Source organism: Penicillium canariense, assembly GCF_028826845.1.
Source record: "Penicillium canariense strain IBT 26290 chromosome Unknown utg000002l_segment0_segment0, whole genome shotgun sequence".
Classification (NCBI taxonomy): Eukaryota; Fungi; Ascomycota; class Eurotiomycetes; order Eurotiales; family Aspergillaceae; genus Penicillium; species Penicillium canariense.
Genome location: NW_026622729.1, coordinates 1,955,303 through 1,978,477, shown reverse-complemented (window position 1 = coordinate 1,978,477; position 23,175 = coordinate 1,955,303). Strand labels below are relative to the sequence as shown.

Genomic DNA, 23,175 nt, shown 5'->3' with positions numbered 1-23,175 from the left:
CGTGGACATTCGAGGCACATGGTCAATAGATAGCAGTCATCATTCGCTCCACCGCGGAGGATTAATCCGAGGGAACAGGTCGTGAAAATGAGAGACGAGAAAAGGGGAGATTCCTGGGTACTTCACACCGCCGCTCGACACCGTCATGCCGCAATCAAATTCATGATGCAGATACCCTCACACAGCCGCCACGACCCAACCACATGACAGCCATAGCGCGGCTGAATGAATGGGTAATCGGATATGGGGGAATGGGAAGCGGGGAACATGTCTCCGAGAGTGGCTGTTCAACAGACCCAAGCCAATCCAGTTGGGAAGAAAACGCGGAGAGGGGAAAGGAGGGGAACACGCGCCAGGGCAATGCAGAGAATTTGACGGCAGGAACTAATCGGATCAGTTGGGGGCGCCTCCACCAGATGTAATAGACAGTAGACATCATTCACGAGGGGAGATTAAGACACCATGGATCAAGAAGATTGAGTCCATTTAGTCAACCACCTGGCAATACAGCTGGATCTCGCCCACCATGCCCTTGGCAAGCATGTCACGGTGCTGCTCACGCCATTCTATGAAGGCAAGCTGAACAGCCTCATCGCTGTCAATCGTGACATAATCTCCATCTTCGTCACGGTAACGCAAACGAACAGTCTTGTTGCCGATGGATCGATTGGTGAATCGGGCCAGCTTGGCATCCACACGGTCTGTAAGCGAGCGGAACAAGATGTTGGTTGCGATCACCAACGTGACATAATTGTCGTCGAAATTCACCTTTGCCTTGAGCTGAGTTGGCATATACGAGTCTCCATCGGGCTCTTGGCTTAAGGGAGATGTCGCCTGGTCGGAGACCTGCCCCGAGGCACGAGATTCGTTGTACTCCGGCTCGGTGAAATGGGTCGTGTGAGCATGATGAGCTGTAGGGCGGATAGGGAGCTGGCTATTGGTAGGGGAATTGTTCTGGCTTCGGTTGACCGGCGCCTTCATGTTGGCCATATGTGCAGGAATTGGCGGCACCGGAACATTGTCCACTGTTTGCATAGTGTGCACTCCCATATACCGCCGAGAATCCGGAGGGGCGTTGTTGTGATGGTGAATGTCGGGACTGCTGGCTGAACGCATCCGTTGGGCAGTTCCATTCGAAGATGCCTGTGGTCCCGAGAGGGGGGGCAACGACGGGCGTTGAGCACTCCTTCCATTAGTCTGAGGAGGGAAGTACCCTGTTGGGGTTGTTCCATCTCTTGAGGCTCCACGAGACAAAGCAGGGGCAGTGTAGCGATTAGAATCTTCATTCCACACACTTGATGCAGTTGTCGAGTTGGTATTTTGGCGTCCGAACGAAAACCCAGTAGATTGGGAGCTGGATCGTGTGGAAGGGGTTTCCGCGGGCGAGAAATACGAGTTCATATTCCGATCACTTGGGGACATGTTGCCAGCACCAGGGAATTGGGTATGCACAGAAAGCGCTGGATCCCCAGCATAGCGCGGCCTGCCATTGGAGTGGGGTACAGAACCAGTACTGCCTCCGGTAGCGGATCGAGTCCTCAAACTGGTACTGGATGCATTTCGACTCATGGGGAACTCGGAGTAGTAATTACCATCCTTAGGAGTATCTTCGACGTCATACTCTTGCTGGTATGGATTAGGCATATGGGCCATGCCCTCCATGTAGGTGAACTCGCTGTCTGAAGTGCCGGTGTTGCGAAGTGTCCGGCGCTCCGATTGGATTGTACGTTGGGTATCGATTTCCTTATACCAATTCCGCATGGCGTCTTCATTCACGTAACGAATGATGAAGTTATCGACGACACCGGGGTCACCTTTCCAGAAGATTTGGATACGGTAGAGGCCTGTTCATCGACTCGTCAGAACTCCGATCCCTGTATTGTGTCCTGCTTAGATGTTGTCACTTACCAGGCTTCTGAAGACAAACGATATCCGTGACATTCGCCATATAGATTCGACCCTTCAATTGAAGCCGAGCCTTGCCCTTCGCTGTGAGGGAGGGCTTGTCTTTGTTCATCATGAGCTTGGTTTTCTGCTTGTTCGGGTTGATGTCTTTGCAGCACAGGAGAATGCGTTCGAACAGGTAGATGTGATACTAAGCACCCATAATGTTAGCTAAATGAAACTTCAAACTCTCGCATGGTGGTCATGAGTGTATATGAATGAGACAAGGGCGCAAAAAGCCGCTGGTGCATACCTCTCGCTCGCTGTCCTTGCCACTGTCTCCTTTAACCACTGCGAACGTGCCAAAACGAAGGAGGTCTCCAAAGGAGTCCATCTTCAATGACTTCCAATCATCTACGCGCTCTGACAGGTCCACAACCGCTGCAGCCAGTTGTTCCTTGTGGATCGCATCGTTTGCTGAGTCCAGCGTATTTTGAATGGCGTCAATAGCGTGGGTGATGTCGGCGTGGAGTTGGGGGTCTTCCATTTGTTTGCGCAATTCCTATGCAGAGGTCGCATGTTAGACAAGGATGTAACCCAATGTTTAGATCTACCTACCGACAACATAAGCGGATATCTGGTCAACCGCTGGAAGGGCTTGACGAAGAATCCATTCAGGGTTTTGGGTTGCGCAACCATCTGCATGAGATCTGGATGACGTGGTGATGTCCGGATCTTATCCCACTCCTGTATGCAAACTTCATCACACCGCATTTGGTTGGCGATGAATGGTTCGTACTGCCGAAAGGCTTCTTCATCTGAATAAAAGAGATGGCCCCAGTTCTGCATTTCTTCTGGCAGGGCATAGTGTTGCTCCATTCGAATCAGGAATCGCTGGGCAAAATCCAGGAGATTGTTAAGGTTCAGGAAGATTTGATGGCTAGCATCACCTGTAAGAGCACCTGTCTCCTCCAATTCCTTCTTAAGTGCTTGGAGATTCTGCAGGTGATGGACGTAATCGCGCTCAGTCTCCAACAGTTCCTTGAGAATGTGCTCACGCTTGGTAAGCTTCACAACTCCCTGTGCGCCCACTGGAGCATCTGTCACTTCCGGCCGCTTCAGTTGGCCCTGCATTTCAAGGATGTCCACCACGCGATTCACCATCTTAATCACCTTAATAAAACCCGTTGTGCTTTCGCCATAGAGGTCGGTGATCAGGAAGCAGTCTTGCTGGGGGAAGGCGAGATCCTGCAAGCAGGCCTGCAAAAATTTGAAAGTTGCGGCCTTGGGACGCTTCGCCTCGGGCACCTTGGCAGGGTCGACTACCAACTCCTCATCCGGTCCAGACGCATTATAGATACTCAACAATGGGTAGCCATTTCGAAGACAGTTCCACAACGAAGATACTGGATCTGTGTTTCCCCGCGATTCATCTTCCGCGGCCATCTCCAAGAGATAAGGCTCGAAACTAGGGACTTCCGATAGCCGGCGCTTAAGGTTCACACAGCTTTGGTAGATTGATTCTCCACCACGCCGGTTGATGATGTTGTCCTCGGCGACCGGGATTCCGCTCATTGCTGCGGAGTCGATCATTTTGTATTGCCTCGGCCGATTATGTGAGTCAGGCCAGCCAGGCTCGGTTTCAAATCTGCACAGCAGACCCGGGGTATATGTAATCGGAGAGCGACAAGCGTCGGGACAACGGGAAGCCGACCATGGATTTTCCGCGATACGGTCGACTGGTCAAAAGGCGGGCTACACGGCGCAGAGACAAAGTCCGGTCGGATTTCGAAAACCCAAGGGCCCTCGATATCACCTCTATCCTGGTCGTAGGGATTTGCTGTTCGGTGAAGAATCCCGGAAGGTAAGAATCGGCTCGCGATGGCAGGGTAATGAAGAGACAATATATCAACAGGGACGAATAGTATAAAAGCGCCGCCACTTTCCTCTGAGGGAAGTCAGGAGGGTCGGTGTATCTTGTCCGACTCCGGCAGCCAACTAACCCAATCGATGAGAGGTAAGTGATGGGTTGGAGACGACGCTGCGGCCTGGCAGACGTGCCGAATCACAGAAAAAAAGCGCTGGTCGAACCCCTTTAGGTGTCGGTGTCGTAAGGACTGGGCCCGTCACTAGGACTGGGGGGAGCGACAGACAAAGGGGGCGCGGGAAGAGTCAACTTCCGAGAAGGGAGAGACGAGCTTACACCCGTAAAGGATGATGGTCGAAGGCGCAGAGGAACAGGCGTGGAGGGAGGGATGGAGGCTGAGGAAGAAAGGAGAGGGTGAGCCGAAGGGGAGGGCTGTTCAGTTTCCCCTTCGGGTTTAGCGCCTGTTCCGTCGGGCGGTGGGATGTGGGGAGGGGCACGAGTCTCCATCTACCTGAGACGCGGGTCCAGAGTCGAGTCTGCGACGAGGCTACGACCAGTCTAGATAGGGTGAATGGGATGACGGGGTAATAAGTCTCGACACTGCCGAGCATGATGACGTCGGGATGAGTATATACGTTTGGAAAGAGAGAGAGAGTAAGAAGACAGGTCAAATACCAGCAAACATTACGAGTATCTACCGTTTGAGGAATTAGTCGGGTTAACCCCTTTGGCTGGTTTTTAGAGCCCGGTGGAGATCATAGTAGTGCATGGTCCTTCTTATATATTTTAATTCTCTACATAAATACTGTTTAGCCCCATCTGAATGAATTTATACCTCGTGGCAGGATGAACCCTAGCTAGTCCCTCGGCACTTATATATTGCTTGCAGGAATAACCTGCGGCTAAGATCAGACCAGGACAAAAGAAAGAAAAGGACGAGGAGGCCATAGCTCCCAATCAAAAGAAAAAGGTCCCTAAAACACCATGTCCCCAGCATAGGTTATCATCGAAATATCTTTCATGTAAGAAGTCCTTCAGCCCATCTCTTGTTGACTACCACATACTTCTCGTTCACACGGTCACGTGAACGTAGGCTCCGACAGCCATTCCAGAACCCTACATTAGTCTTCTCGCATTTTCTGGCATGTTTATTATGTTTCTCATATGATTGATGGCCAACTCTGGATTTGGACTTCGTCACTCCTCCCCCTCCCAAGCTGAAGCTTCTAGACCTATCCATCTGATATGTGTGTTGACGATTTGACTTCTCCGCCCGACTGATCACTTCTGGGTGGATCCTGCCGCCGCCAAACCGGCGGACGTGACGTGACTTGCAGCCCTGAGCCCAAGGACCCCGTCATCCGTCCTACCTCTCTTCTGCGCAAGAGGGATTATTCCCTTTCAACTCTACAGTTGGACGGAGAGAGGTCTCCAGTGAATGCGACGAGTGTTCTGCGACGACTCCGTAGGCTCTCTGCAAAGCCACCGCATTCGCCTTCACTTTCCCCCTCAAAAATCCATCAGCGCGCGCACCGCAACCGTGACTCCCGCATCCTCAGCACTGATGGAGGGAGACACTGGCTCCAACTCGCCATCTCGCCCCGCTTTCCGGCTGCAGGCGACCGCTTTATCTGGTTATACTACCTCATCTTTATCGCCTTCCTTCAAATTGGATGAAGGTTACTCGGATGACACTCGAAGTCAGTCGGACAAAGATCTGGTCGCCGACAATGTGACGATGCTCCCTGAATGGGTCCTCGCCCAAAGTGAGGCTGACAGAGCTGGTAAATGTTTCTTCCTGCATGTTTCTATTACCCCCTTGAGGTTCCCAACCTCCCAACCTCCTTTGTCTTCGACGCCCCGTGCTCACCAATGGAACTCAACTACAGAACTTGCGTATAGCTTGCTTCGTTCTCTCTCGACGTCGACACTTGCTGGCCTCGTTGACCGTCTAAATCCGCTTCTCCATATGGACCCAGTCGTGAAATTACCGCCCGAACTCACCTTCCAGATCTTCTCGTACCTCGATCCACGCACCCTCTTGACTGCGACGCTCGCGTCTCGTTCGTGGCGCAATCGAATATTGGACTCCGGCCTCTGGCGCGTGTTATACATTAACGAGGGCTGGCGAGTAGATACTCGCGCTATTCGCAATTTCGAACAAGAGCATTCCGAAGCGACGTCCCCTCAGACCCGCCGTTCTCGACCCCGACACTCAGAACCAGACTTGGGTGAACCCAAACATAAGAAGCGCTTACCTCCCTCATGGTATGACACGCGTGGTGCGGAGGGTCAAGGCTCCTCAGATGTTAAGGTTGAACCTGACGACGAGGGAGACCACCACATGGCTGATGCGGGTGACCGAGGGACACACGCATCAATTGAGAAACCCGGGCTCGCGCCGCCCAGTCTCATTCAGAAACCACCCTCACTCCTCCAACCTCCTTTGAAATCGTCACTGCTCATGCACTCGCCGAACGGGGCTGTCAGAATTAATTGGGTACATCTCTATAAACAACGCAGACGTCTCGAAGCGAATTGGCATCATGGTCGGTTTACCAACTTCCAACTGCCTCATCCGTCTTATCCAGAGGAGGCGCACAGAGAGTGCGTTTATGCGATCCAGTTCCAAGGAAAATGGCTGGTCAGCGGAAGCCGGGACAGAACTGTACGAGTCTGGGATTTGGAGACCAAACGACTCTGGCACCGCCCATTAGTCGGACATGGCAAATCAGTCCTGTGTCTACAATTCGACCCGAGTCCCGAAGAGGATGTAGTCATCTCCGGCAGCAGCGACAAGACTGTAATCCTATGGAAATTCTCGACGGGCCAGAAGCTTCATCAAATTACCAATGCGCATGCTGACTCCGTGCTGAATCTCAAATTCGATCACCGGTACCTGGTAACCTGTTCGAAAGACCGAACTGTGAAGGTGTGGAATCGTCACGACCTCATGCCCAATGATGAGGACTACCCCCGAGTCTGCAAAGGTGGTGGTGCCAGCTATCCGTCATATATCATTGACCTCAACGACGTCGCCCCCAATGTGCTTGAGGCCAGCATCGCAAACGGACATGTCAAAGCCTTGAAAGCTTACTCGCTGCTCATGACTGTAGAGGGCCATGGAGCTGCCGTCAATGCAATGCAACTCCACGGTGATGAGATAGTCACTGCATCCGGGGACCGCATGATCAAGGTCTGGAATATACGTAATGGTACTTGTATGAAGACTTTGATGGGTCATGAAAAGGGTATTGCATGTGTTCAATTTGACAGCCGCCGCATCATCAGCGGCAGCAACGACAACACAGTGCGCATCTACGATCATATCTCTGGAGCCGAGGTGGCCTGTTTGCGAGGACACAACAATCTGGTACGCACAGTGCAGGCGGGATTCGGTGATCCACCAGGTGCGGATGAAGCTTTGCGATTGGAGGCATTGGAGGTTGAGAATGCTTTTTGGAAAGCTCAGCAAGAGGGTGCACCTGTCGACCTTGGCCCAAGAGCCCTGCGTCGCGCGGGCCACTATTCAAACACTGCTGGCTCTCGTGACCCCCGCGATATCCGAGCTCTTGGAGCAAAGATTCCTCCAGGTGGTGGAGGTAGTGCTTGGGGTCGTATTGTGTCCGGTTCCTACGACGAGTCGATCTTGATTTGGCACAAAGACCGCGATGGTGCATGGTCGATTGGACACCGTTTGCGTCAAGCTGATGCCGCCGCCAACGCAGCTCGCGGAACATTGAGTGAAGCAGCACGAGCTGCTGTCCAAGCACAGGCCCAGCAGTTGGCAGCACTACAGGCCCCTGCGCCCGCGACTGCAGCTCAATCCGCGACAGTTCAAGACGCCGACCAATCGGCAGATCAAGATGTTGTTGAAGATACACCCACACCACCTGCTACGAACAACAACCTTCCAACCGTGCCAGCACTACCAGACGGGACTGCCGCTGCCGCAGCAGCAGCCTCCAACCTGCCTCCTCCCCCAGCACACGCGGCGGCGCCTGCTCCGAACCACCCTCCTCCAGCAGTAAACCCACATCAGCTGGCCGCTGGGCATCATCACCACCACCTCCATCGACACAATCGGCAATTGCCACCCACACCTCCCACGTCAAGGGTGTTCAAAGTCCAATTCGACTCACGCAAGATCGTCTGCGCCAGCGTGGACCCACGCATCGTGGGCTGGGACTTTGCCTGCGGTGACGAGGAGATACTGGAGGCATGTTCGTTCTTCCAGGGCCTCTGACCCTCCTATATATTTGCCTTGACCCGCTTCTATCCTCCCATTCTTCACTCCCATCCGAGCACGAAAACGGAATTATTATCTCGTATGGGCATCTAGTCTCGATCTCCTCTGCGCAGAGCGCAAATTACTCCACGCTTTCCACGAACCGGTGCAGCAGCCTGCCCCGACGATCTCCTCGACCTGCATACGCCCCTCCATATTGCCTCTGCTCTCCACCTCATGTCCTCTGCCCACCCCGTATGTGCGTATCACCGCCTTAGCCTCAACATAGTTTCTTGGTTACTACCCTCCCATTCGGCTTAGCTCCTTGCATTGGTGTTGGCCGGGGGCGCGGTGGTCCATACCTGCTCCGTACCCGCATTTTTGGGTTCCTTTACCGTTTTCCTGCCTTTCTCTGTCCTGTGCTATTATCCCACGGACCTTGCATGGCGAATTTGGCTTTGTTGCCTCTGGTTTACACGAGCATTGCGGGCATAGTCACTAGATGAATACTATAGTTTCGAATAAACTTTGACAAGTTCCACGGTCATTGAATGGATGGAAGTGCGTTGTTTTCCATCTAGTGATGTCGACAATACTGCCTTCTATGGAAGAGAATCATCCGCGCGCCAGCAATCTAGGCTGAATACATGAATCAGTTGTAATAAGGATAAGTAGCATCCAATAGAAACTAGCACTGAGGGAATTAGTGGACACAAGGTATTTCACGAAACAACGACAGGTACACGTTCATCCATTTGACTGAACAGAAATCGACGCTCGAGAAGATGTATAAGGCGGACGCCGTCCCAAAGTATCAGCAACCCAGTTTGGAAACTCCATCTGTCCGAAACGCCGCACCTCCTCTCGCACCTCTGTAGGCTGGGGCGCAGAATTCGAGGGCCGACTCCGTGCAGTCACGTACGTATCGCGGGACGGGGTAGTTTCGAGTGCTTCCATATCACTATCGGTTTGCGAAAGAGGACAGACGCGCAGTAAGCAGCAGAGGTACATCTGCACGGGCAACCAGGAGAGAATGCCGAAGGCCGAATATGGCCCCTCGAGAAGTACCTCCTCGTCGGAGTCGTTGGTTTGGACGGGTCGAAGTCGAGAGTGGTCCGGAGGAGCGTGGTTTCCTACAGCCCCTATGCCCTGGCGGTTGGTAGGTGGTGCCCCACTGGACCTATCCGAACGGCTGGAAGGACCTAGGGATACCCCGAAGAAAGAATGGGCCCTGTCTGATATTCCAAGTTGCGATGTAGCAGTAGATTCCGGTGTAGACGACAAATGTCCGCCTGCAAACGGCCATAATTGCTGCATGGAAGGAGGCACGTAGCCCCAAGCACCTCTTTGAGAGCGAACATTGGCGTCCTTTGTACTCGCAGCTTCTGTTCCAGCTTCATCCCCGGTTTCCGCGAGAGGGAGATCATTCTGATAGAAGGGGTGATCATGTATTTGCCGAGCCATGGTCGAGTTGTGCCCGCTTTGTCGATAAGGGAATCGGCCGTAGACTATAGCCGTGCCATCAACTCGTCCAATTCTGCCATCTGATTGAGTGTGTATTCTTGTATCCAATGAAGACGGCAGGCCAAAGAGCCTGCGAAAGGCGTCACTGTACGAAGTGGAGCGCTGTTCGGTTCCAGGCACATCCCGCTGCGCATAAAAGCGTTCGGCGTTCTGACCGGTAAGGAACTGGGCTGAGAAATATACTGCCTCGGGCGTGTTAAAAGATGGCAACCCTGGGGGCGTGGGGATCCTTTCCGGCGGAGGATATTGTGGCTGGTTGAGCATGACTGCTGGCCCTGGTTTTCCCGGCCAGTTGGATGTATGTCCGCTGCTATCAACGGTGTCGAGCGAGACGGCCCTTCGGTGACTTTGAGTAGTTTCCGCGGTGGACGTTGTCTCGCTCAAAGGTCTTGACGGCAAATGTCGCGGACGATTCGAGGACGGGTCCGATAGCACCTGGTTGCGCCACCATGCGGAGTCTACCTTCTTGCATTCCCGTCTCTTGTTGCAACAATGCGCCGTCAATGCTGGACTGCTACCGCAGCTGCCTGTCGGAATGAACATCGCGATGTTGGCTGCTAGCCCTTCTTCCATGAGGGGGCCCATTTGGAACATGGTTTCGTAGCCCCGGGAATCTCCGCTTGGCGTTGGCACTACGATGGCGTCGGAAATTTCTTTTTCGTCGCTGTAGACGTATTCGGAGGATAGACGAGGAGAATTAGGGCTATCGTGGTGGTGATCGATGTGCTTCGGTTCGAAAAGCGACCTGCGCCGAGATAACGGAAGCTGTGGTGGAACATCACCAGCTGACCGATCACGGTGCTCAGCCATAATGAGAGGAGAGACATTCATATGAACGAGTGAGTGTGCGCATAGAGAGAGAGAAAGAGAGAGAGAGATCGGAAAAGTGTCATTCATCGATTGTGAGGTTTGGTTGGTAGGCAGGGCAACAACATCATCGCGCTTGCCGTGGGGAGCGCTCATGCAATTATAATACAGCGAGAGGAAGGCTTGGAAGTCTATATGTACAAGTCCTGATCGAATGCAATCAAATCCGAGAACCAAACACAATGTCATCATCATAAGGGCGTGCTGACCGGGCTGGGCATCGGTTTGCCAGTCACCTGGGCGTGCTCCTTTCTGAGGGCTCGCAGCAGCCCTTCGATTCGTCGCCGCTCTTCTTGTTCCGCCTGTCATCACCTCGTTAGTTTGGCTAAGCATAGGAAGCAACTCGGTCACCGAGATGGGACGAACCTTCAAGATCTTCATGTTTTCATTGCGCGTGTCGCGCATCATTTTCTTGAACTCGTTCTTGAGCACCATCGTCGACGTTGTCTCGGACGTTCCGTCGCGGCCTACCGAGCCCGGGCTGTTGAGGTTCATCCAGTTGATCCGCTCCTCGCTGAGCTGCTGCTCCAGCTGCTCACAGCGATCCCGCATGCTGTCAATGACACCCTCGAACCGCTCGCGCTCCTTCTCAAATTCGATGCTGGCCTTGGTCATGGCCTCGTAGTCATCAAGAGTCTCCCGGAGCTCCTTCTCCAGCGTATCGGCTCGCTGCTGAAGATCGCCGCCGCCCTGCTGGCCCTTGAACGTAGCGAGCTCCTCGGTCAGCTCGATGTTTCGCGTCCTCAGGCTGTCGATCTCCTTCTGGATCTCGGGGTTGGCAGCCACCTCGGCAGCGCGCTGGGCGCGGGTGCCGTAGGCGCCGTCGAGCTCGGCTTTGACCATGGTGAGCTCGGTGGTGATACGCACGACCTCGCCTTCCAGCTCGGTCATCTCGTTCTGTAGGCGGGTGGATTCCTCCTCGGCTTGTGCGCGCTGGTCGAACGCCTCCTTCAGGCGGGCGTCAGCATCGGTGCGAATCTGCTGGATTTCGGCTTCAAGCTGGGCGACTTCTCGCCCCGCACGGTCATGGGCTTCTCTGACCGCCTCGGCATGGTCGTGAGCTTCTCTCACTTCTTCGGTTCGTGCATCAGCCTCGGCATGCAGCGATTCCACGACGCTCTGCAAGCGGGCAATCTCGCCCTCGGCCTGCACTAGCGCGGCCTGGACCTCATCCTGGGAGGAGCCGTTGTGGCGCTGAGCCTCAAGCTGCTGCATGACCACATCCAGCTCATCCCGATTGGCCTTGCTCTCGCGCTCAGAAATCTCGTGATCCTTGCGGACTTGAGTCAGCTGTTCGGTCAAGTCAGCGATGTGCGCGTCTCGTTCCGCATCTGACTTGGAGTTGAGTTCACGCTGCTGCTGGATTTGGGTGGTCAGGATGCTCTTCTGCTCCAGCACTCCATCCACTCGGCTCGCGAGGCCATCAAGGCCCGTTTGAAGATATGAGAGCTGCTCCTCAAGCCCTTCGCCATCTGACGCGGCCGGCGGTGGGGGCAGAGTTGGCGAACGGGTTAAGCCGAAGCGGTCCACAATGCTTTGGACCCGGCTGTTGATATCCGTGAGCTGTTCCTTCCATGCGCCTTCAGCTTCCGGGGCCGCACCACCGCCTGTATCCATTGCCGGAGCGCCTCTGAGCGAACCGAGAGAGTTTAGTCCGTTCTCCAGGTATGCGATGTGCGCGTCGACCACGGACGAAGGCCCACCTGGGTGCGGTGGAGGGTCAACGAATTCGTCCGGGTTGGCCTGGATCAACATATTGCACATGCGCTGGCTGAGTTCCTCCAACCTTGTCTGAGATTCGGGATCCAGTGCCGCAACAGCCGAGGCAGTCGTCTCTATCCTTCCGTTCATTCCATAATTATCCAAATGCTCCGTCGTCCGGTAGAGGCTGCGGTCGTCAAAGTCGTGGTCGTCGTACAGGCCATCTGACCCTTCCCGGTTCTTGGGCGCCTTCCTCAACCCCTTGTGGGTCATCTGCAAAACACCCGCTGTATGCTCGAGCAAGCGCTGGTTGATCTGCTGAGACTTGCGCTCCAGCTTCCACAATTCCTGCGCCAGTTCTTCGCATTTCCGCTGGCTCATTGCCAACTCGGAATCGCTCTTATCTCGGACTTCGTCCGCACCGCTCCGTCCAAATATACTGCGGCTCCTCCGGTGGGACTTGGAAGTGCCGTTGGCGCCGTATTCGCTGCTGTTCCGGGGACTCGGGGGACTGTAGAGTCGGCCGATGGATTGAGCGGCATCGCGCAGCTTGGTCTCCAGGGCCAGTCGCCGCTTGGTGCTCTCGACGCGACTGGCCAGGAGGGTGCGCTCCTTCTTGAGTTCCTCTACTTCCTCGAACGAGAGGATCTCGTAGTTGGTGCTATCGCCCATGGCGGTCTCGGTCAGGAGGTACATCGTGACGGGATCGTTCGTATTCAGGAGGGCTGAGCTTCGCGGGTGACTCGGATTGAGCTGTATACCTCACAATATCTGGTTAGCAAGGCCCATGGACCCATGGTTCGCGGGGGGTGAACGTGAGCCCCGGGGCGGTTGGTTCCCCTTACCGGATTGTACCGCGACCGGTCCTCATGTTGGGGGTCCACGGCATCGCGATACCCGTCGACAAGGGATTTGGCATGCGGGATATGGATATCGGAGACAGTGGCAGTGGACAGATAGCGAGGGTCTCCGTATGAAGACTGACTGGATCGGAGGCTGATGTTCATGCTGGGCGTTCAGGGCGGAATGCCGGAGGGGACGGTTTGGATCGGAGGGGGAATTCAGGAACGGCCGTCACACATCATGACAGGCCGGCCGTTCAGTTTGGAAATTGCAAGTTCTCGCACCGCAGGTTCTGCGCAAGAAAAAAGACGGGGCTGACGAGAATTGAAGATGGCGGGGGGAGGAAAAGAAGGAGGATCAGCGGAGGCTGAGGCCTCAGCCACACATCTCGGGCGGTCGGCTTTGGCCATTGTGATTGTGATGTGTACAGAAGTGCTCTGCCGGTTCTTTTTCCTCAGCAGCAGGCCATCTATGCAGCCATAGGGTTCCGATGTGGATCCAACCGATCATTGATTCTCATCTCTCCGTATTTGCCGGGACAGGATGTATCACTCCCATGCAACCACGGAGTGCTCCTCCAACAGCTCGAACTAAATCCCAGCTCTCCCCTGAGAGGCCCCGACGCCACGGCGTGCATGCGCGGCCCCGACTTGGCTGTAAGCGAAGGTGGGCGCTGGCACATGGCTTTCCCCCCTTCTTTCTCACTTCTTCTCACTGCTTCTTATTAGCCGGACGTAGGACATCCTCTGGCGGTACCTACCGACCCGGAGAAATGGGCGGGGTCGCAAGTACCGGGAACGTAGGCGCATGCAGAACCTCGGATGTCTGGTTACATCCCGGTGGAGGAGCGTACAATCCGCCCGTGCTGCGTCATTCATTGACCTGAACTGCCTTGTCCCCGCTGGTTTGGCACGGAAACGAACTGTGGTCCGACGAGGCAGTTCGGTGGCCGTATATGAACGCACGGAGTCTTTCTCCTCGTGTCTTACATCTTATCTCCCACTGCCCCATGCCTGCCCCATACCCCATACAGAAGTAGTCTCTTCACGCGGCGCTACTTAATCCTCCTATCTCCCAGAAGCCCCCTCGCTGCCTTGAGGATGCTTCCTCATCTGGCCGCCTTCCCCGAACAGGTCGAACAGGTCGAACCGGTCGAAGTCGAACATGTCGACTGCCAAGGTTGACATCGAGGCGCCTGTCACGCGACCTGTCTACAAGGTCTACAAGCGCCGCTTCTGGGGACTGGCCCAATTGGTGCTGCTGAACGTCGTTGTGAGCTGGGATGTATGCACGATCCATCTCAAAGCAGTGGCCGGCTATCGCTAACTATATGCATTCTCGGCATAGTGGCTGACCTTCTCGTCCATCTCCACCACGGCCGCTGAGTATTTCGATGTGTCCGAGAGCGCCATTAATTGGCTGAGCACGGGCTATCTCTTCGCTTTCTGCGTTGCCAGTCCGTAAGTAAACCCCCCCCCCCCCCACTTGGACACAAAGCAATTGCGGGAGCTGGAGGTGCTCTTGTTTCGTGTCCGTGTCGCTGTCGGCCTCGCTGACCCCGCGCTGCTTCTCCGCATCAGCGTCGTCATCTGGGTCCTCAACAAAGGCGGACCCAAGCCAGCCATCGTAATCACTGCCACATTGCTGCTCGTGGGGAACTGGCTGCGCTATGCCGGCACCCGGGCCAACGGTGGTATCTTCGGGCTCGCCATGTTCGGCCAGTTCGTCATCGGTCTGGCTCAGCCCTTCTGCCTGTGCGCGCCCACGCGGTACAGCGATCTGTGGTTCTCCGACAAAGGACGTACCAGCGCGACGGCACTCGCAAGTCTGGCGAACCCGCTGGGCGCGGCAATAGGGCAACTGGTGGACTCGATATGGGCGACTGAACCGTCTGATATCCCAAATATGGTTCTGTATATCGCCGTGATCGTGAGTGGTGCCACCACCCCCGGGCCTGCGCCTAGAGGCGGAAAGTGAGTAAACTTCGATACTGACAATAGAATGCTGCGGACAGGCGACCGTCGCATCCATTCCTTCCTTCTTCATCCCCGCTGCACCCCCAACGCCCCCAAGCGCCTCGTCAGCAATCCCCCGCACGCCACTGATCCCCGCAACGCGACAGCTCTTCGGCACTCTCGAGTTCTGGCTGATCCTGGCCCCCTTCTCGGTGTATGTCGGCTTCTTCAACAGCGTCTCCTCGCTGCTGAACCAGATCCTCAGCCCGTACGGGTTCTCCGAGACAGACGCCGGCATCGCAGGCGCCATCCTGATCGTCGTCGGCCTGGTATCGGCGGCCGTAATGTCGCCCATCACAGACCGGTGGAAGCACTACCTCGGCTCGATCCGCGTCCTCGTGCCCATCATCGTGGCCTCGTATATCGGACTGATATTCGCGCCGTCCAGCTCCGCCGGCATTGCGCCCATGTACGTCGTCATGGCGCTGATGGGCGCGTCCTCATTCGCGCTGCTGCCCATCGTGCTCGAGTACCTCGTCGAGATCACGTACCCTTTCTCGCCCGAGGTCGGGAGCACCATCTGCTGGACGGGTGGGCAGTTGTTGGGCGCGTGTTTCATTCTTATTCAGGATGCGCTCAAGGCGGGCGACAGCGCCAGCCCGCCCTCGAATATGCGCAAGGGTCTGATTTTCGCTTGTGTCCTGACGGTGATCGTGGCTCCGTTGCCCATGTCTATCGGTTGGTTTGGTAGGACTGTCAGGCGCCGTCGGTGGGATGTTGACCGTGGCGTCGAATTGGATGCGCCGGAGACCACCACCCCGCCGCAGGCTACCGGCGATGCACCAAACGAGAATATTTCCCATGTTGACTCGGGGAGCGTGAAGGACGCATCCTGCAAGGAAGTCCGAGTCAATACATGAGTATGGATGACCATGACTTCACGCCTTCTTCTCTGCAATGTTCAAGTTGCACCGTAGCTGTCGATATTTACTTCTTCTTCCTCGAATGTCTGCGCTCATTTAGTGGTCTGCCATCCTGACCACATTTTCAATCAAGTGCCAGTTGGACGCAGGTTTCCCCGGTCCATTTTAGTTTATACCCCCGGATTCGTGCCACGCCCCCGATATTTTGGATTTTCGTGATGTACATGGACCTTTTTGTGGCCCATTTAGTAGGCATGGTGGACATTCTAGTCAACGGAATCGATATTTTGATATTAATGGCGGACGGCACGGAAGAATCATGTTGATTTGTATTGTAAGGGCCGGACTAGTTGCTGCCTAGACGGAGTAGGCTTTTCTGACCAGTCGCATCGCGAATTTGGAGCCGGAGATCAAGAGCAACCATCCGTTAGATCAGGAGAAAAATGCCTACTCCCCACCACAGTCTACTTGCACTTGAAGTATGTAACCAAGCCTCTGCGGGGTTCCTTTTCTGCATGCCCTGCCTGGTCCAGACGTCGGCGGAACAAGTGCGATATACGTGTGAGTCAACCCCTCCAACCTCACAAGACCCTATGGTGTTTTCGTATTAAAGAGCGATGCAGGCAAGTCGAGGGATCTACGCACAAACTACCAATAGACCAGCAATGCCAAAGTCACGGGAACAGCGCGTTTCACATGAAACCCTTCCGTTTTAACAGATGAGATTCGTCTTAAAACACAGTAAATAAAACACAAGCACAGTTCGAACAGGCGGATGACCAGCTATCTGTACATGCAAGGCAGAGAGAAGGCGGTCTATTAGTCTTGCCTCTCCTTTGCTTCCTCCCTCCCTGCCTCGAAAACACCATATGCACACAGGAAAGGACCGAGAAAGTGGTCAAAACACCCCTCGGCGACCCGTGTTTCCAAATCAAGGACATAGACGGCAGACTGTCAGGTATTGTGGGTAACAGTCATCAGAGAAACGGATGTGCGTTTCTTTCAGAGGCTAGGTCTTAGTTATGCTCGTATCGGAATAGCCGAAGTGTGTGGGGTCGAGTCGATGCGAGAATACCAAGACGTCGCGCTGAAAGAGGATCCCGTATGATCCGTTTACTTGAGCTCGCGCCAGAGCTTGGGGGCGGCGCAGGCGGTGGCGCAATGAGTGAGGTGGAAGACTGAGTGTGATGTTAGTGGGTGGCGCTTTGGTTGATTCATCAACCACAAAGAGGATACTTGAGTCCAAGTAGCGGCCCAGTCTGGGGGATGACTTACACTCCTCAACGCAGTCCTCCTTGGGACCCTTGTAGTCCTCATCCTCCTCCTGGCGGGTAACACGCTCGACGCACTCGTCGAAGTGGTGCTTATAGGGGGCACACTGAGCGGAGTGAGCGCACTCTGGAAAGGGTTGAGTCAGTCACGCATGATTTATCGGGTATAGAGATGACCCGATGAAATTTTGCGATTCAATTGGGGGACCTCCACAACATGAGTGTTAATCCGGGGTGCCACCTGCGGGAAGATGCGAAACATCCGCCCGCCCGATGGCACTTTTGGATATCACAGACGAGGCAATGGAGATGCCAATGGTACAATCATAGCAAGGTGAGAGTCACTCACCCTCCTCGAGCTTGGGCTTGATGTCCTCAGGCTCCTCCTCTTCCTCCTCTTCCTCCTCCTCCTCCTCCTCCTCCTCCTCAGCCTCAGCCTCCTCCTCTTCGGGAGCCTCCTCGGAGGACTCCTCGGGGGTGTCTTCAGCAGGCTCAGAGTCAGTGCTCTCTTCGGTGGCCTCCTCGGTCTTCTCAGCGGGCTCGGCGTCTTGGGGAGTGGAAGTCTCGACGTCGGCGGCGGGAGCCTCAGCCTGAGCCTCGGTGAAGCCCAGGGAGGAGACGACGTCAGTGAAAAAGTCGGCGAGACCCATTGCGACTGTCAATTGGAGGCAATGACCGGGGGGTCGTGGGAGATTGTGGGCGGTGGGTTTGGGGATTGAAGGTAGGGGTTGCGGTTGAATCGAGGATGTGGTTTTCCAAGCTTGGACTGGAAAATCGGGACGCCCCGGCCGCTGAGAGCATAATTGTGCCGGATGTGATTGGTCAGCCCGTCGGGGCCACCGCGCCGTCGTCCTAACGGCATGGATCTGGGGTTTTCGTTTCTATACCAATTTCGAAAAGGTAATGGATGGTGACAAGCAGCCCTTTTGATCAACTCTATCACCAGCGGATGGGCGTTGGGTGCGCCGGCGCACTCAAATCTGTTCCGATCGCTCTCTATGGGAACTGCCGTGGTAACCGCTTTGGGTAACTAACAAATGGGAGAATCATAATGTACAAAAGATTTAGCATCCTGGCATCCCAGTCCCAAGCCAGGGTCATATTCAAAAACACATGATTTCCCAAGCAGCCTTCCAGTCCATTACTTCCTGTGGGCTAATCGGTCAACTGGCCCGCCGTAACCTCTCCTCCAACTCGTCGGCTACACTTTGCGACTGCACCTCCTCATAACGAGGCGGTGGCTCCACCGGTTCAGGCCCTCTCTCCGACACTTGCCGGTTGTGTGGTGGTGCTACCGGAGCATCGCTCACAACCGTCCTAGGACCTGCATTTCCGGGGCCATCATATGCAGGCAGCTCCTCTAGATGCACCGCCGAGAGGTCCACGCCTCGCACTCCTTGTGCCCCGTCACTTATGTTCTCCACGGCCTGCTCTAAGCGCTCCCTTATTCGCTCAAAATTGGTGTGGAAGTCGAAGGCACCGCCTTCTTTGAAGGTCACCTTGATTTGGATCGCGGGTAAGGACGGCGAGATGCCACCGCCGGCGACGGGCTGCACGAGGGCGGACCAGACATTGGGGCCGAAGAATGGGGCGGAGACATGAGAGTCGCGGACGCTGAGTAAGGGTGAAGAAAAGGATTGAAATCCATCGGATCTCTGAGCCGGGAGATAGACCACCTACGAGGCTGTTAGCTATGAAGCCGTGGAGCGCAAGGGAACCAGACCCCAGGCATACTCTTTGGTTGGTGAGGTGGATACCGCCTGCGCTGCTCTGCAGCGACAAGGTCTCTTTGCCCTTGTAGGCCGGTGGCGGCGTCAGCGCCAGGCTAGTGCGGGGAGGCGAGGAATAGATCAGACGCTCGTTGGGGAGGCGAACAAAACCCTCATGATCATGGAGCATCACCCAGCTGTGGAGACCGATGAGTAATTTGATACTGTGACCTGAACTCCCATACAGGGTCTCCGGGTGGGAAGGGCGTACTTGATAGACATGGTGATATCCGCCAGTCATGCAACAGCAAGGATGGGGAATATTAGGCGAAATCGAGGGAGGGTGAGGATCCCGAGGATGGTTCCGGACAAGACGTGCAAAGGTTCCAATCAGGGGTCCTTCAGGGGTCCAGGGTTTCAAAGATCTAATTTCAGTCCGATTCTTGCAGAGTCTGGACCTCCACGAGTCCGCCTCAACAGAGAGCGGAAGGGAGGAAAAAGGGTTGCGGGGCAGGCGGGGAAGAACTGCAGGGGGAGTCTACTTCCTTGGGCGGATCCCTAGGAGAGCAGCCCAGGCGGAACCGAGGGGTATAAAGTACTACTCTCATTAATGGAACATATTTGTTTGATTCACATAGAATACATAAAAGAAAAGAGCTAGAGAGTCCAAGAGTCGAAGACCGAGAACTACCCGCTTCCATCTCGACCAGGCCAACTCAACGACAACTCCCTAATTCGCGCCCTAAGCAGGTCCCTGCAGCTTGACAGATGCTTCCGGGTCTAAAACAGAAAAGGGCGATCTCCCCAACAGAGGGAGGAGCTTGGGATGCGGTGCGCATGTTGGGCGTGCGGAAGGAGCTGGTTACGGCGGGAAATGCGGAAATGATGAAATTAAAGGCTGCTTTTAACCAGGAGAAAATAGATCGTAAGTATACCGCATATCGATCGTATCGTATGTTGTGAGGCCCTCAAAAACGCGAAGAATGTTGTTGGGAGAGCTCCCCCTCGTCGCGCACGGAGCTCGCCCATTGAGGATATTCTTCTTAGATAACCAACAGCAGCAGCGAATGAGCGAAGATAATTAAATCGCGATAGTCTCACATAGCTGGGCGTGTGGCTGTAGAATTCGAGAATTTTGGGAATTCTAGAAACGTCCGTATTCAGGCGACTGAAAGCGCGCTAGAGCGGTCCCCAAACTTTCCGGATTTGGCCCTCGCCCCTCCTGCGATCCTGTTTTAGCCTCGTGACTGAACTTTGCAAGCTCTTTCCAGACCTGAAGCTATTCTGTTGGAACAGACTCACCGAACCGAAACCTCCTGTCGGAGGGGAAGACGAAGAAAAGCAAGCTGGGACTTTACATTACAAGCGGGTCAAAGCTCGCGCGGCTAATATTTTAACGGTCCGCAACGCTTCATGTCAACTTTGCGACCCTAACTGCTGCTCCACCGATCGCGCCCACGGAGCTTCTGTGAGCATCACTCGGGGCAACGACGGCATCATGGGGAAGAACCAGCCGTATATCCCGCCCCTCATCGGGTGGCTGTACGATCTGGTCCTGTGGTCGTTCTCCGTGCTCATCGACCTCTTCTTCCGCGAGGTGCACCCGCGCGGATCATGGAAGATCCCTCGTCGAGGACCCATTATTATTGTCGCAGCTCCTCATGCGAACCAGGTATGCTCGTTCCGGTCTACCGTGACCCCCAATAGCGCTAATCCGGCCCTTTCCGCAGTTCGTCGACTCGCTCGTGCTGATGCGCGTGATTCGCAGCGAGGCTCACCGTCGGATCTCATGGCTAATCGCGGAGAAGTCGTTCCGGCGCAAGTTTATCGGTCTGCTAGCAAGGGGTATTGGCACTTTGCCCGTGGCGCGCGCCATGGATAACTTGAAGCCTGGAACCGGCACCGTCTATCTCCCCGACCCCGTGAACGAACCCACCCTCCTACGCGGCATTGGCACCAATTTCGAAAGCCCTGGGTTCGAGCCGGAGGGAACAATTGCGTTGCCGACCATCAATGGAACGTCGCATAGCACGGCCATTGCGGAAATTCGGGGCCCCGAGGAGCTGGTTCTCAAGAAGCCCTTCAAACACCGAGACGCCTTGTTCCAGTTGACGGGCCGGAAGGATATTGATGATGATGGCAAGTTTACCGGTGATGCGGCCGACCAAAATCAGGAGTTCCAGGGCACCAAGTTCAAGGTGGCGCCGCATGTAGATCAGACTGCAGTCTACGAGGCAGTGTTCGCCAGATTGAATGCAGGAGGTTGTGTGGGCATCTTTCCCGAAGGTGGTAGTCACGACCGCCCGTCTCTGCTTCCTCTTAAAGGTAAGCTGCCTGGACTGCCTTTCTATCTTGCTGGACATGAGTGCTGACCCTTCGCTAGCTGGTGTGGCTCTGATGGCTCTCGGCACCTTGGCTGATAACCCGGACTGTGGTCTGAAGATTGTGCCTTGTGGCATGAATTACTTCCATGCCCACAAGTTCCGGTCCCGTGCTGTTATTGAGTTTGGTAATCCTATTGAAGTCCCCAGGGAGTTGGTGGAGCAATTCAAGCAGGGCGAACGGCGCGAGTCTGTTGGTGCCCTGCTGGATATTATTTACCAAAGTCTTGTTGCGGTCACTGTGACCAGCCCTGACTACGAAACTCTGATGGTAGGACTACCCACATGCTTTCAATTCTATACATCGTCCCCGGGGGTTCTCTCTCTCTCTCTCTTTCTTATCTGGCAAACGACGTGCTAACAAAATCATAGGTCATACAAGCTGCTCGCCGCCTGTACAACACCAAGGGAAAGAAGCTCCCACTTCCGATGGTTGTGGAGCTCAACCGTCGTCTCGTGAAAGGATACGCACACTTCAAGGATGATCCGCGAATCGTGCACCTCCGGAAGTCGATTGTAAACTACAACAAACAGCTTCGCATCCTCGGCATCCGAGACCACCAAGTGGCCTATGCCAAATTCTCCATCTTGCAGGTTATTGCTACCCTCATTTATCGCTTGGGCAAGCTGGCTCTCCTCACTATTGGTACCCTGCCTGGCCTGCTCCTCTTCACCCCCGTCTTCATCGCGACCAAGTATCTGTCCAGGAAGAAGTCCCAGGAAGCGTTGGCCGCTTCCACCGTTAAGTTGCAGGGCCGTGACGTGATGGCTACGTGGAAGCTGCTCATTGCCCTTGCTTTTGCCCCTGCCGTCTATGCATTTTACACTGCTATGTTTACCTATTGGACTTACCGGAACCGCATACAGGGTTTGATGCCGGAATGGGTGCCTCTTTGGTTGATCGTGATAATTGGCATGGTGGGCTTCCCTACCATCACCTTTGCTGCCCTCCGCATTGGCGAAGTGGGCATGGACATTGTCAAATCTCTGAGGCCGTTGGTTCTGTCTCTGAACCCATCCTCGGCGAACACGCTGGTCAAGCTGCGCGAGAAACGCGCCACGCTTGCCCAGCAGGTCACCGACGCCATCAACACGATGGGACCAGAGCTCTTCCCCGACTTCGATGCAGCCCGAATTGTCACTGGTCCCTTCCGTGAGGTCACTCACCAAGAAGCGGCGGCCGCGGGCGAAGTGCCGGTGCTCACGCGGAGTCGTCACGCTGATATGAGCGAGGAATGGCCTTCGGCTGAGCCTCTGCCTCGCAACGAATCGTTCCACAACTTGGCCAACATTGGCTTCTTCTCCACCCGGCCGCCCAGTCGTAATGGTAGCCGCAGCAGCTCTGCTGGACCCCGGCCAGGTTCGCGGCATGGAATGAAAGCGCTGAGTCCGCTTACCACCCAAAAAGATCCCCTCGAGGACGTTAGCTCGCGGATCCGGGATGCCATGAGAGAGCGCGGCGAGCGACGTCGGCGACGAAGTGAGGACGGCAGCTGGGACATGGCCAGCTCGGGGCCAGGGACGCCGTCCAGCGGGGATGAGTCGCGAAAGGATCTTTGATGACCTGCTCTGATGGTCATGTTTGACGTCGTCAAACGACCTTGTAGTTATTTGAACTATTTGCTGCGTTTATATCACAATTCGAGATATCCCTTGTGTTTTGTTGAAAATGTTACCCATGGATGTTCCTATCCCTCCTTCAAGGCGCCAGGCCTCCAACCTGCATTTAGTGTGTATACATATGTAAGCCAAAGTAGTTATTTTCGGTCGACACGGCATACGCCGAGGGGCGGTAGTGGTGGTACTGAACGTGAAACCGAAGCGATGCAGCTACCCACCTCAAAATCGCACTGCTTCTGTGCGCGTCTTGTCTGTGCAGGCAGGGTCGCCAGCCAATTGTTGAGGTGGTTGCGCCGTTGAGCCAGGACCGTGGTCTCGCCACTGCCGGGGCTGCTGCACGCCGAGAGTCCCAATGAAAAGGGAGCTGCATAAGCAGAATAGTGTAGCCTGGCCGCATCGCCT

The 23,175-nt window shown here is 55.0% G+C and overlaps 8 protein-coding genes across 8 annotated transcripts; 3 read left to right on the top strand and 5 right to left on the bottom strand.

The window, feature by feature from the left end:
* Positions 1–486: 486 nt before the first annotated feature.
* Positions 487–3,477, bottom strand: N7482_003926 (Rho family guanine nucleotide exchange factor CDC24; the record flags this gene model as incomplete). Its single annotated transcript, XM_056686051.1, has 4 exons — positions 487–1,844; positions 1,909–2,095; positions 2,198–2,446; positions 2,503–3,477. 4 exons carry the CDS (start codon positions 3,475–3,477, stop codon positions 487–489), a joined length of 2,769 nt encoding a protein of 922 aa, XP_056544793.1.
* Positions 3,478–5,189: 1,712 nt separating this feature from the next.
* On the top strand, positions 5,190–7,997 carry N7482_003925 (F-box and WD domain protein; the record flags this gene model as incomplete). Its single annotated transcript, XM_056686050.1, has 1 exon — positions 5,190–7,997. One exon carries the CDS (start codon positions 5,190–5,192, stop codon positions 7,995–7,997), a length of 2,808 nt encoding a protein of 935 aa, XP_056544792.1.
* A 729-nt stretch (positions 7,998–8,726) lies between these two features.
* N7482_003924 (uncharacterized protein) lies at positions 8,727–10,313 on the bottom strand (the record flags this gene model as incomplete). Its single annotated transcript, XM_056686049.1, has 1 exon — positions 8,727–10,313. The coding sequence occupies one exon, from the start codon at positions 10,311–10,313 to the stop codon at positions 8,727–8,729; it is 1,587 nt and encodes a 528-aa protein (XP_056544791.1).
* Positions 10,314–10,561: 248 nt separating this feature from the next.
* N7482_003923 (involucrin repeat protein) lies at positions 10,562–13,078 on the bottom strand (the record flags this gene model as incomplete). Its single annotated transcript, XM_056686048.1, has 3 exons — positions 10,562–10,672; positions 10,722–12,824; positions 12,917–13,078. 3 exons carry the CDS (start codon positions 13,076–13,078, stop codon positions 10,562–10,564), a joined length of 2,376 nt encoding a protein of 791 aa, XP_056544790.1.
* Positions 13,079–14,078: 1,000 nt separating this feature from the next.
* Positions 14,079–15,789, top strand: N7482_003922 (putative cell surface receptor/MFS transporter (FLVCR); the record flags this gene model as incomplete). Its single annotated transcript, XM_056686047.1, has 4 exons — positions 14,079–14,198; positions 14,262–14,374; positions 14,495–14,843; positions 14,929–15,789. The coding sequence occupies 4 exons, from the start codon at positions 14,079–14,081 to the stop codon at positions 15,787–15,789; spliced, it is 1,443 nt and encodes a 480-aa protein (XP_056544789.1).
* Positions 15,790–16,905: 1,116 nt separating this feature from the next.
* N7482_003921 (cytochrome b-c1 complex subunit 6 family protein) lies at positions 16,906–17,713 on the bottom strand (the record flags this gene model as incomplete). Its single annotated transcript, XM_056686046.1, has 3 exons — positions 16,906–16,970; positions 17,068–17,190; positions 17,413–17,713. 3 exons carry the CDS (start codon positions 17,711–17,713, stop codon positions 16,906–16,908), a joined length of 489 nt encoding a protein of 162 aa, XP_056544788.1.
* Positions 17,714–18,226: 513 nt separating this feature from the next.
* On the bottom strand, positions 18,227–18,962 carry N7482_003920 (GRAM domain-containing protein; the record flags this gene model as incomplete). Its single annotated transcript, XM_056686045.1, has 2 exons — positions 18,227–18,739; positions 18,798–18,962. 2 exons carry the CDS (start codon positions 18,960–18,962, stop codon positions 18,227–18,229), a joined length of 678 nt encoding a protein of 225 aa, XP_056544787.1.
* A 578-nt stretch (positions 18,963–19,540) lies between these two features.
* N7482_003919 (putative glycerol-3-phosphate acyltransferase Sct1) lies at positions 19,541–22,713 on the top strand (the record flags this gene model as incomplete). The annotated part of the gene is made up of 5 exons (XM_056686044.1): positions 19,541–19,697; positions 20,044–20,444; positions 20,503–21,097; positions 21,156–21,424; positions 21,526–22,713. The coding sequence occupies 5 exons, from the start codon at positions 19,541–19,543 to the stop codon at positions 22,711–22,713; spliced, it is 2,610 nt and encodes an 869-aa protein (XP_056544786.1).
* Positions 22,714–23,175: the final 462 nt, after the last annotated feature.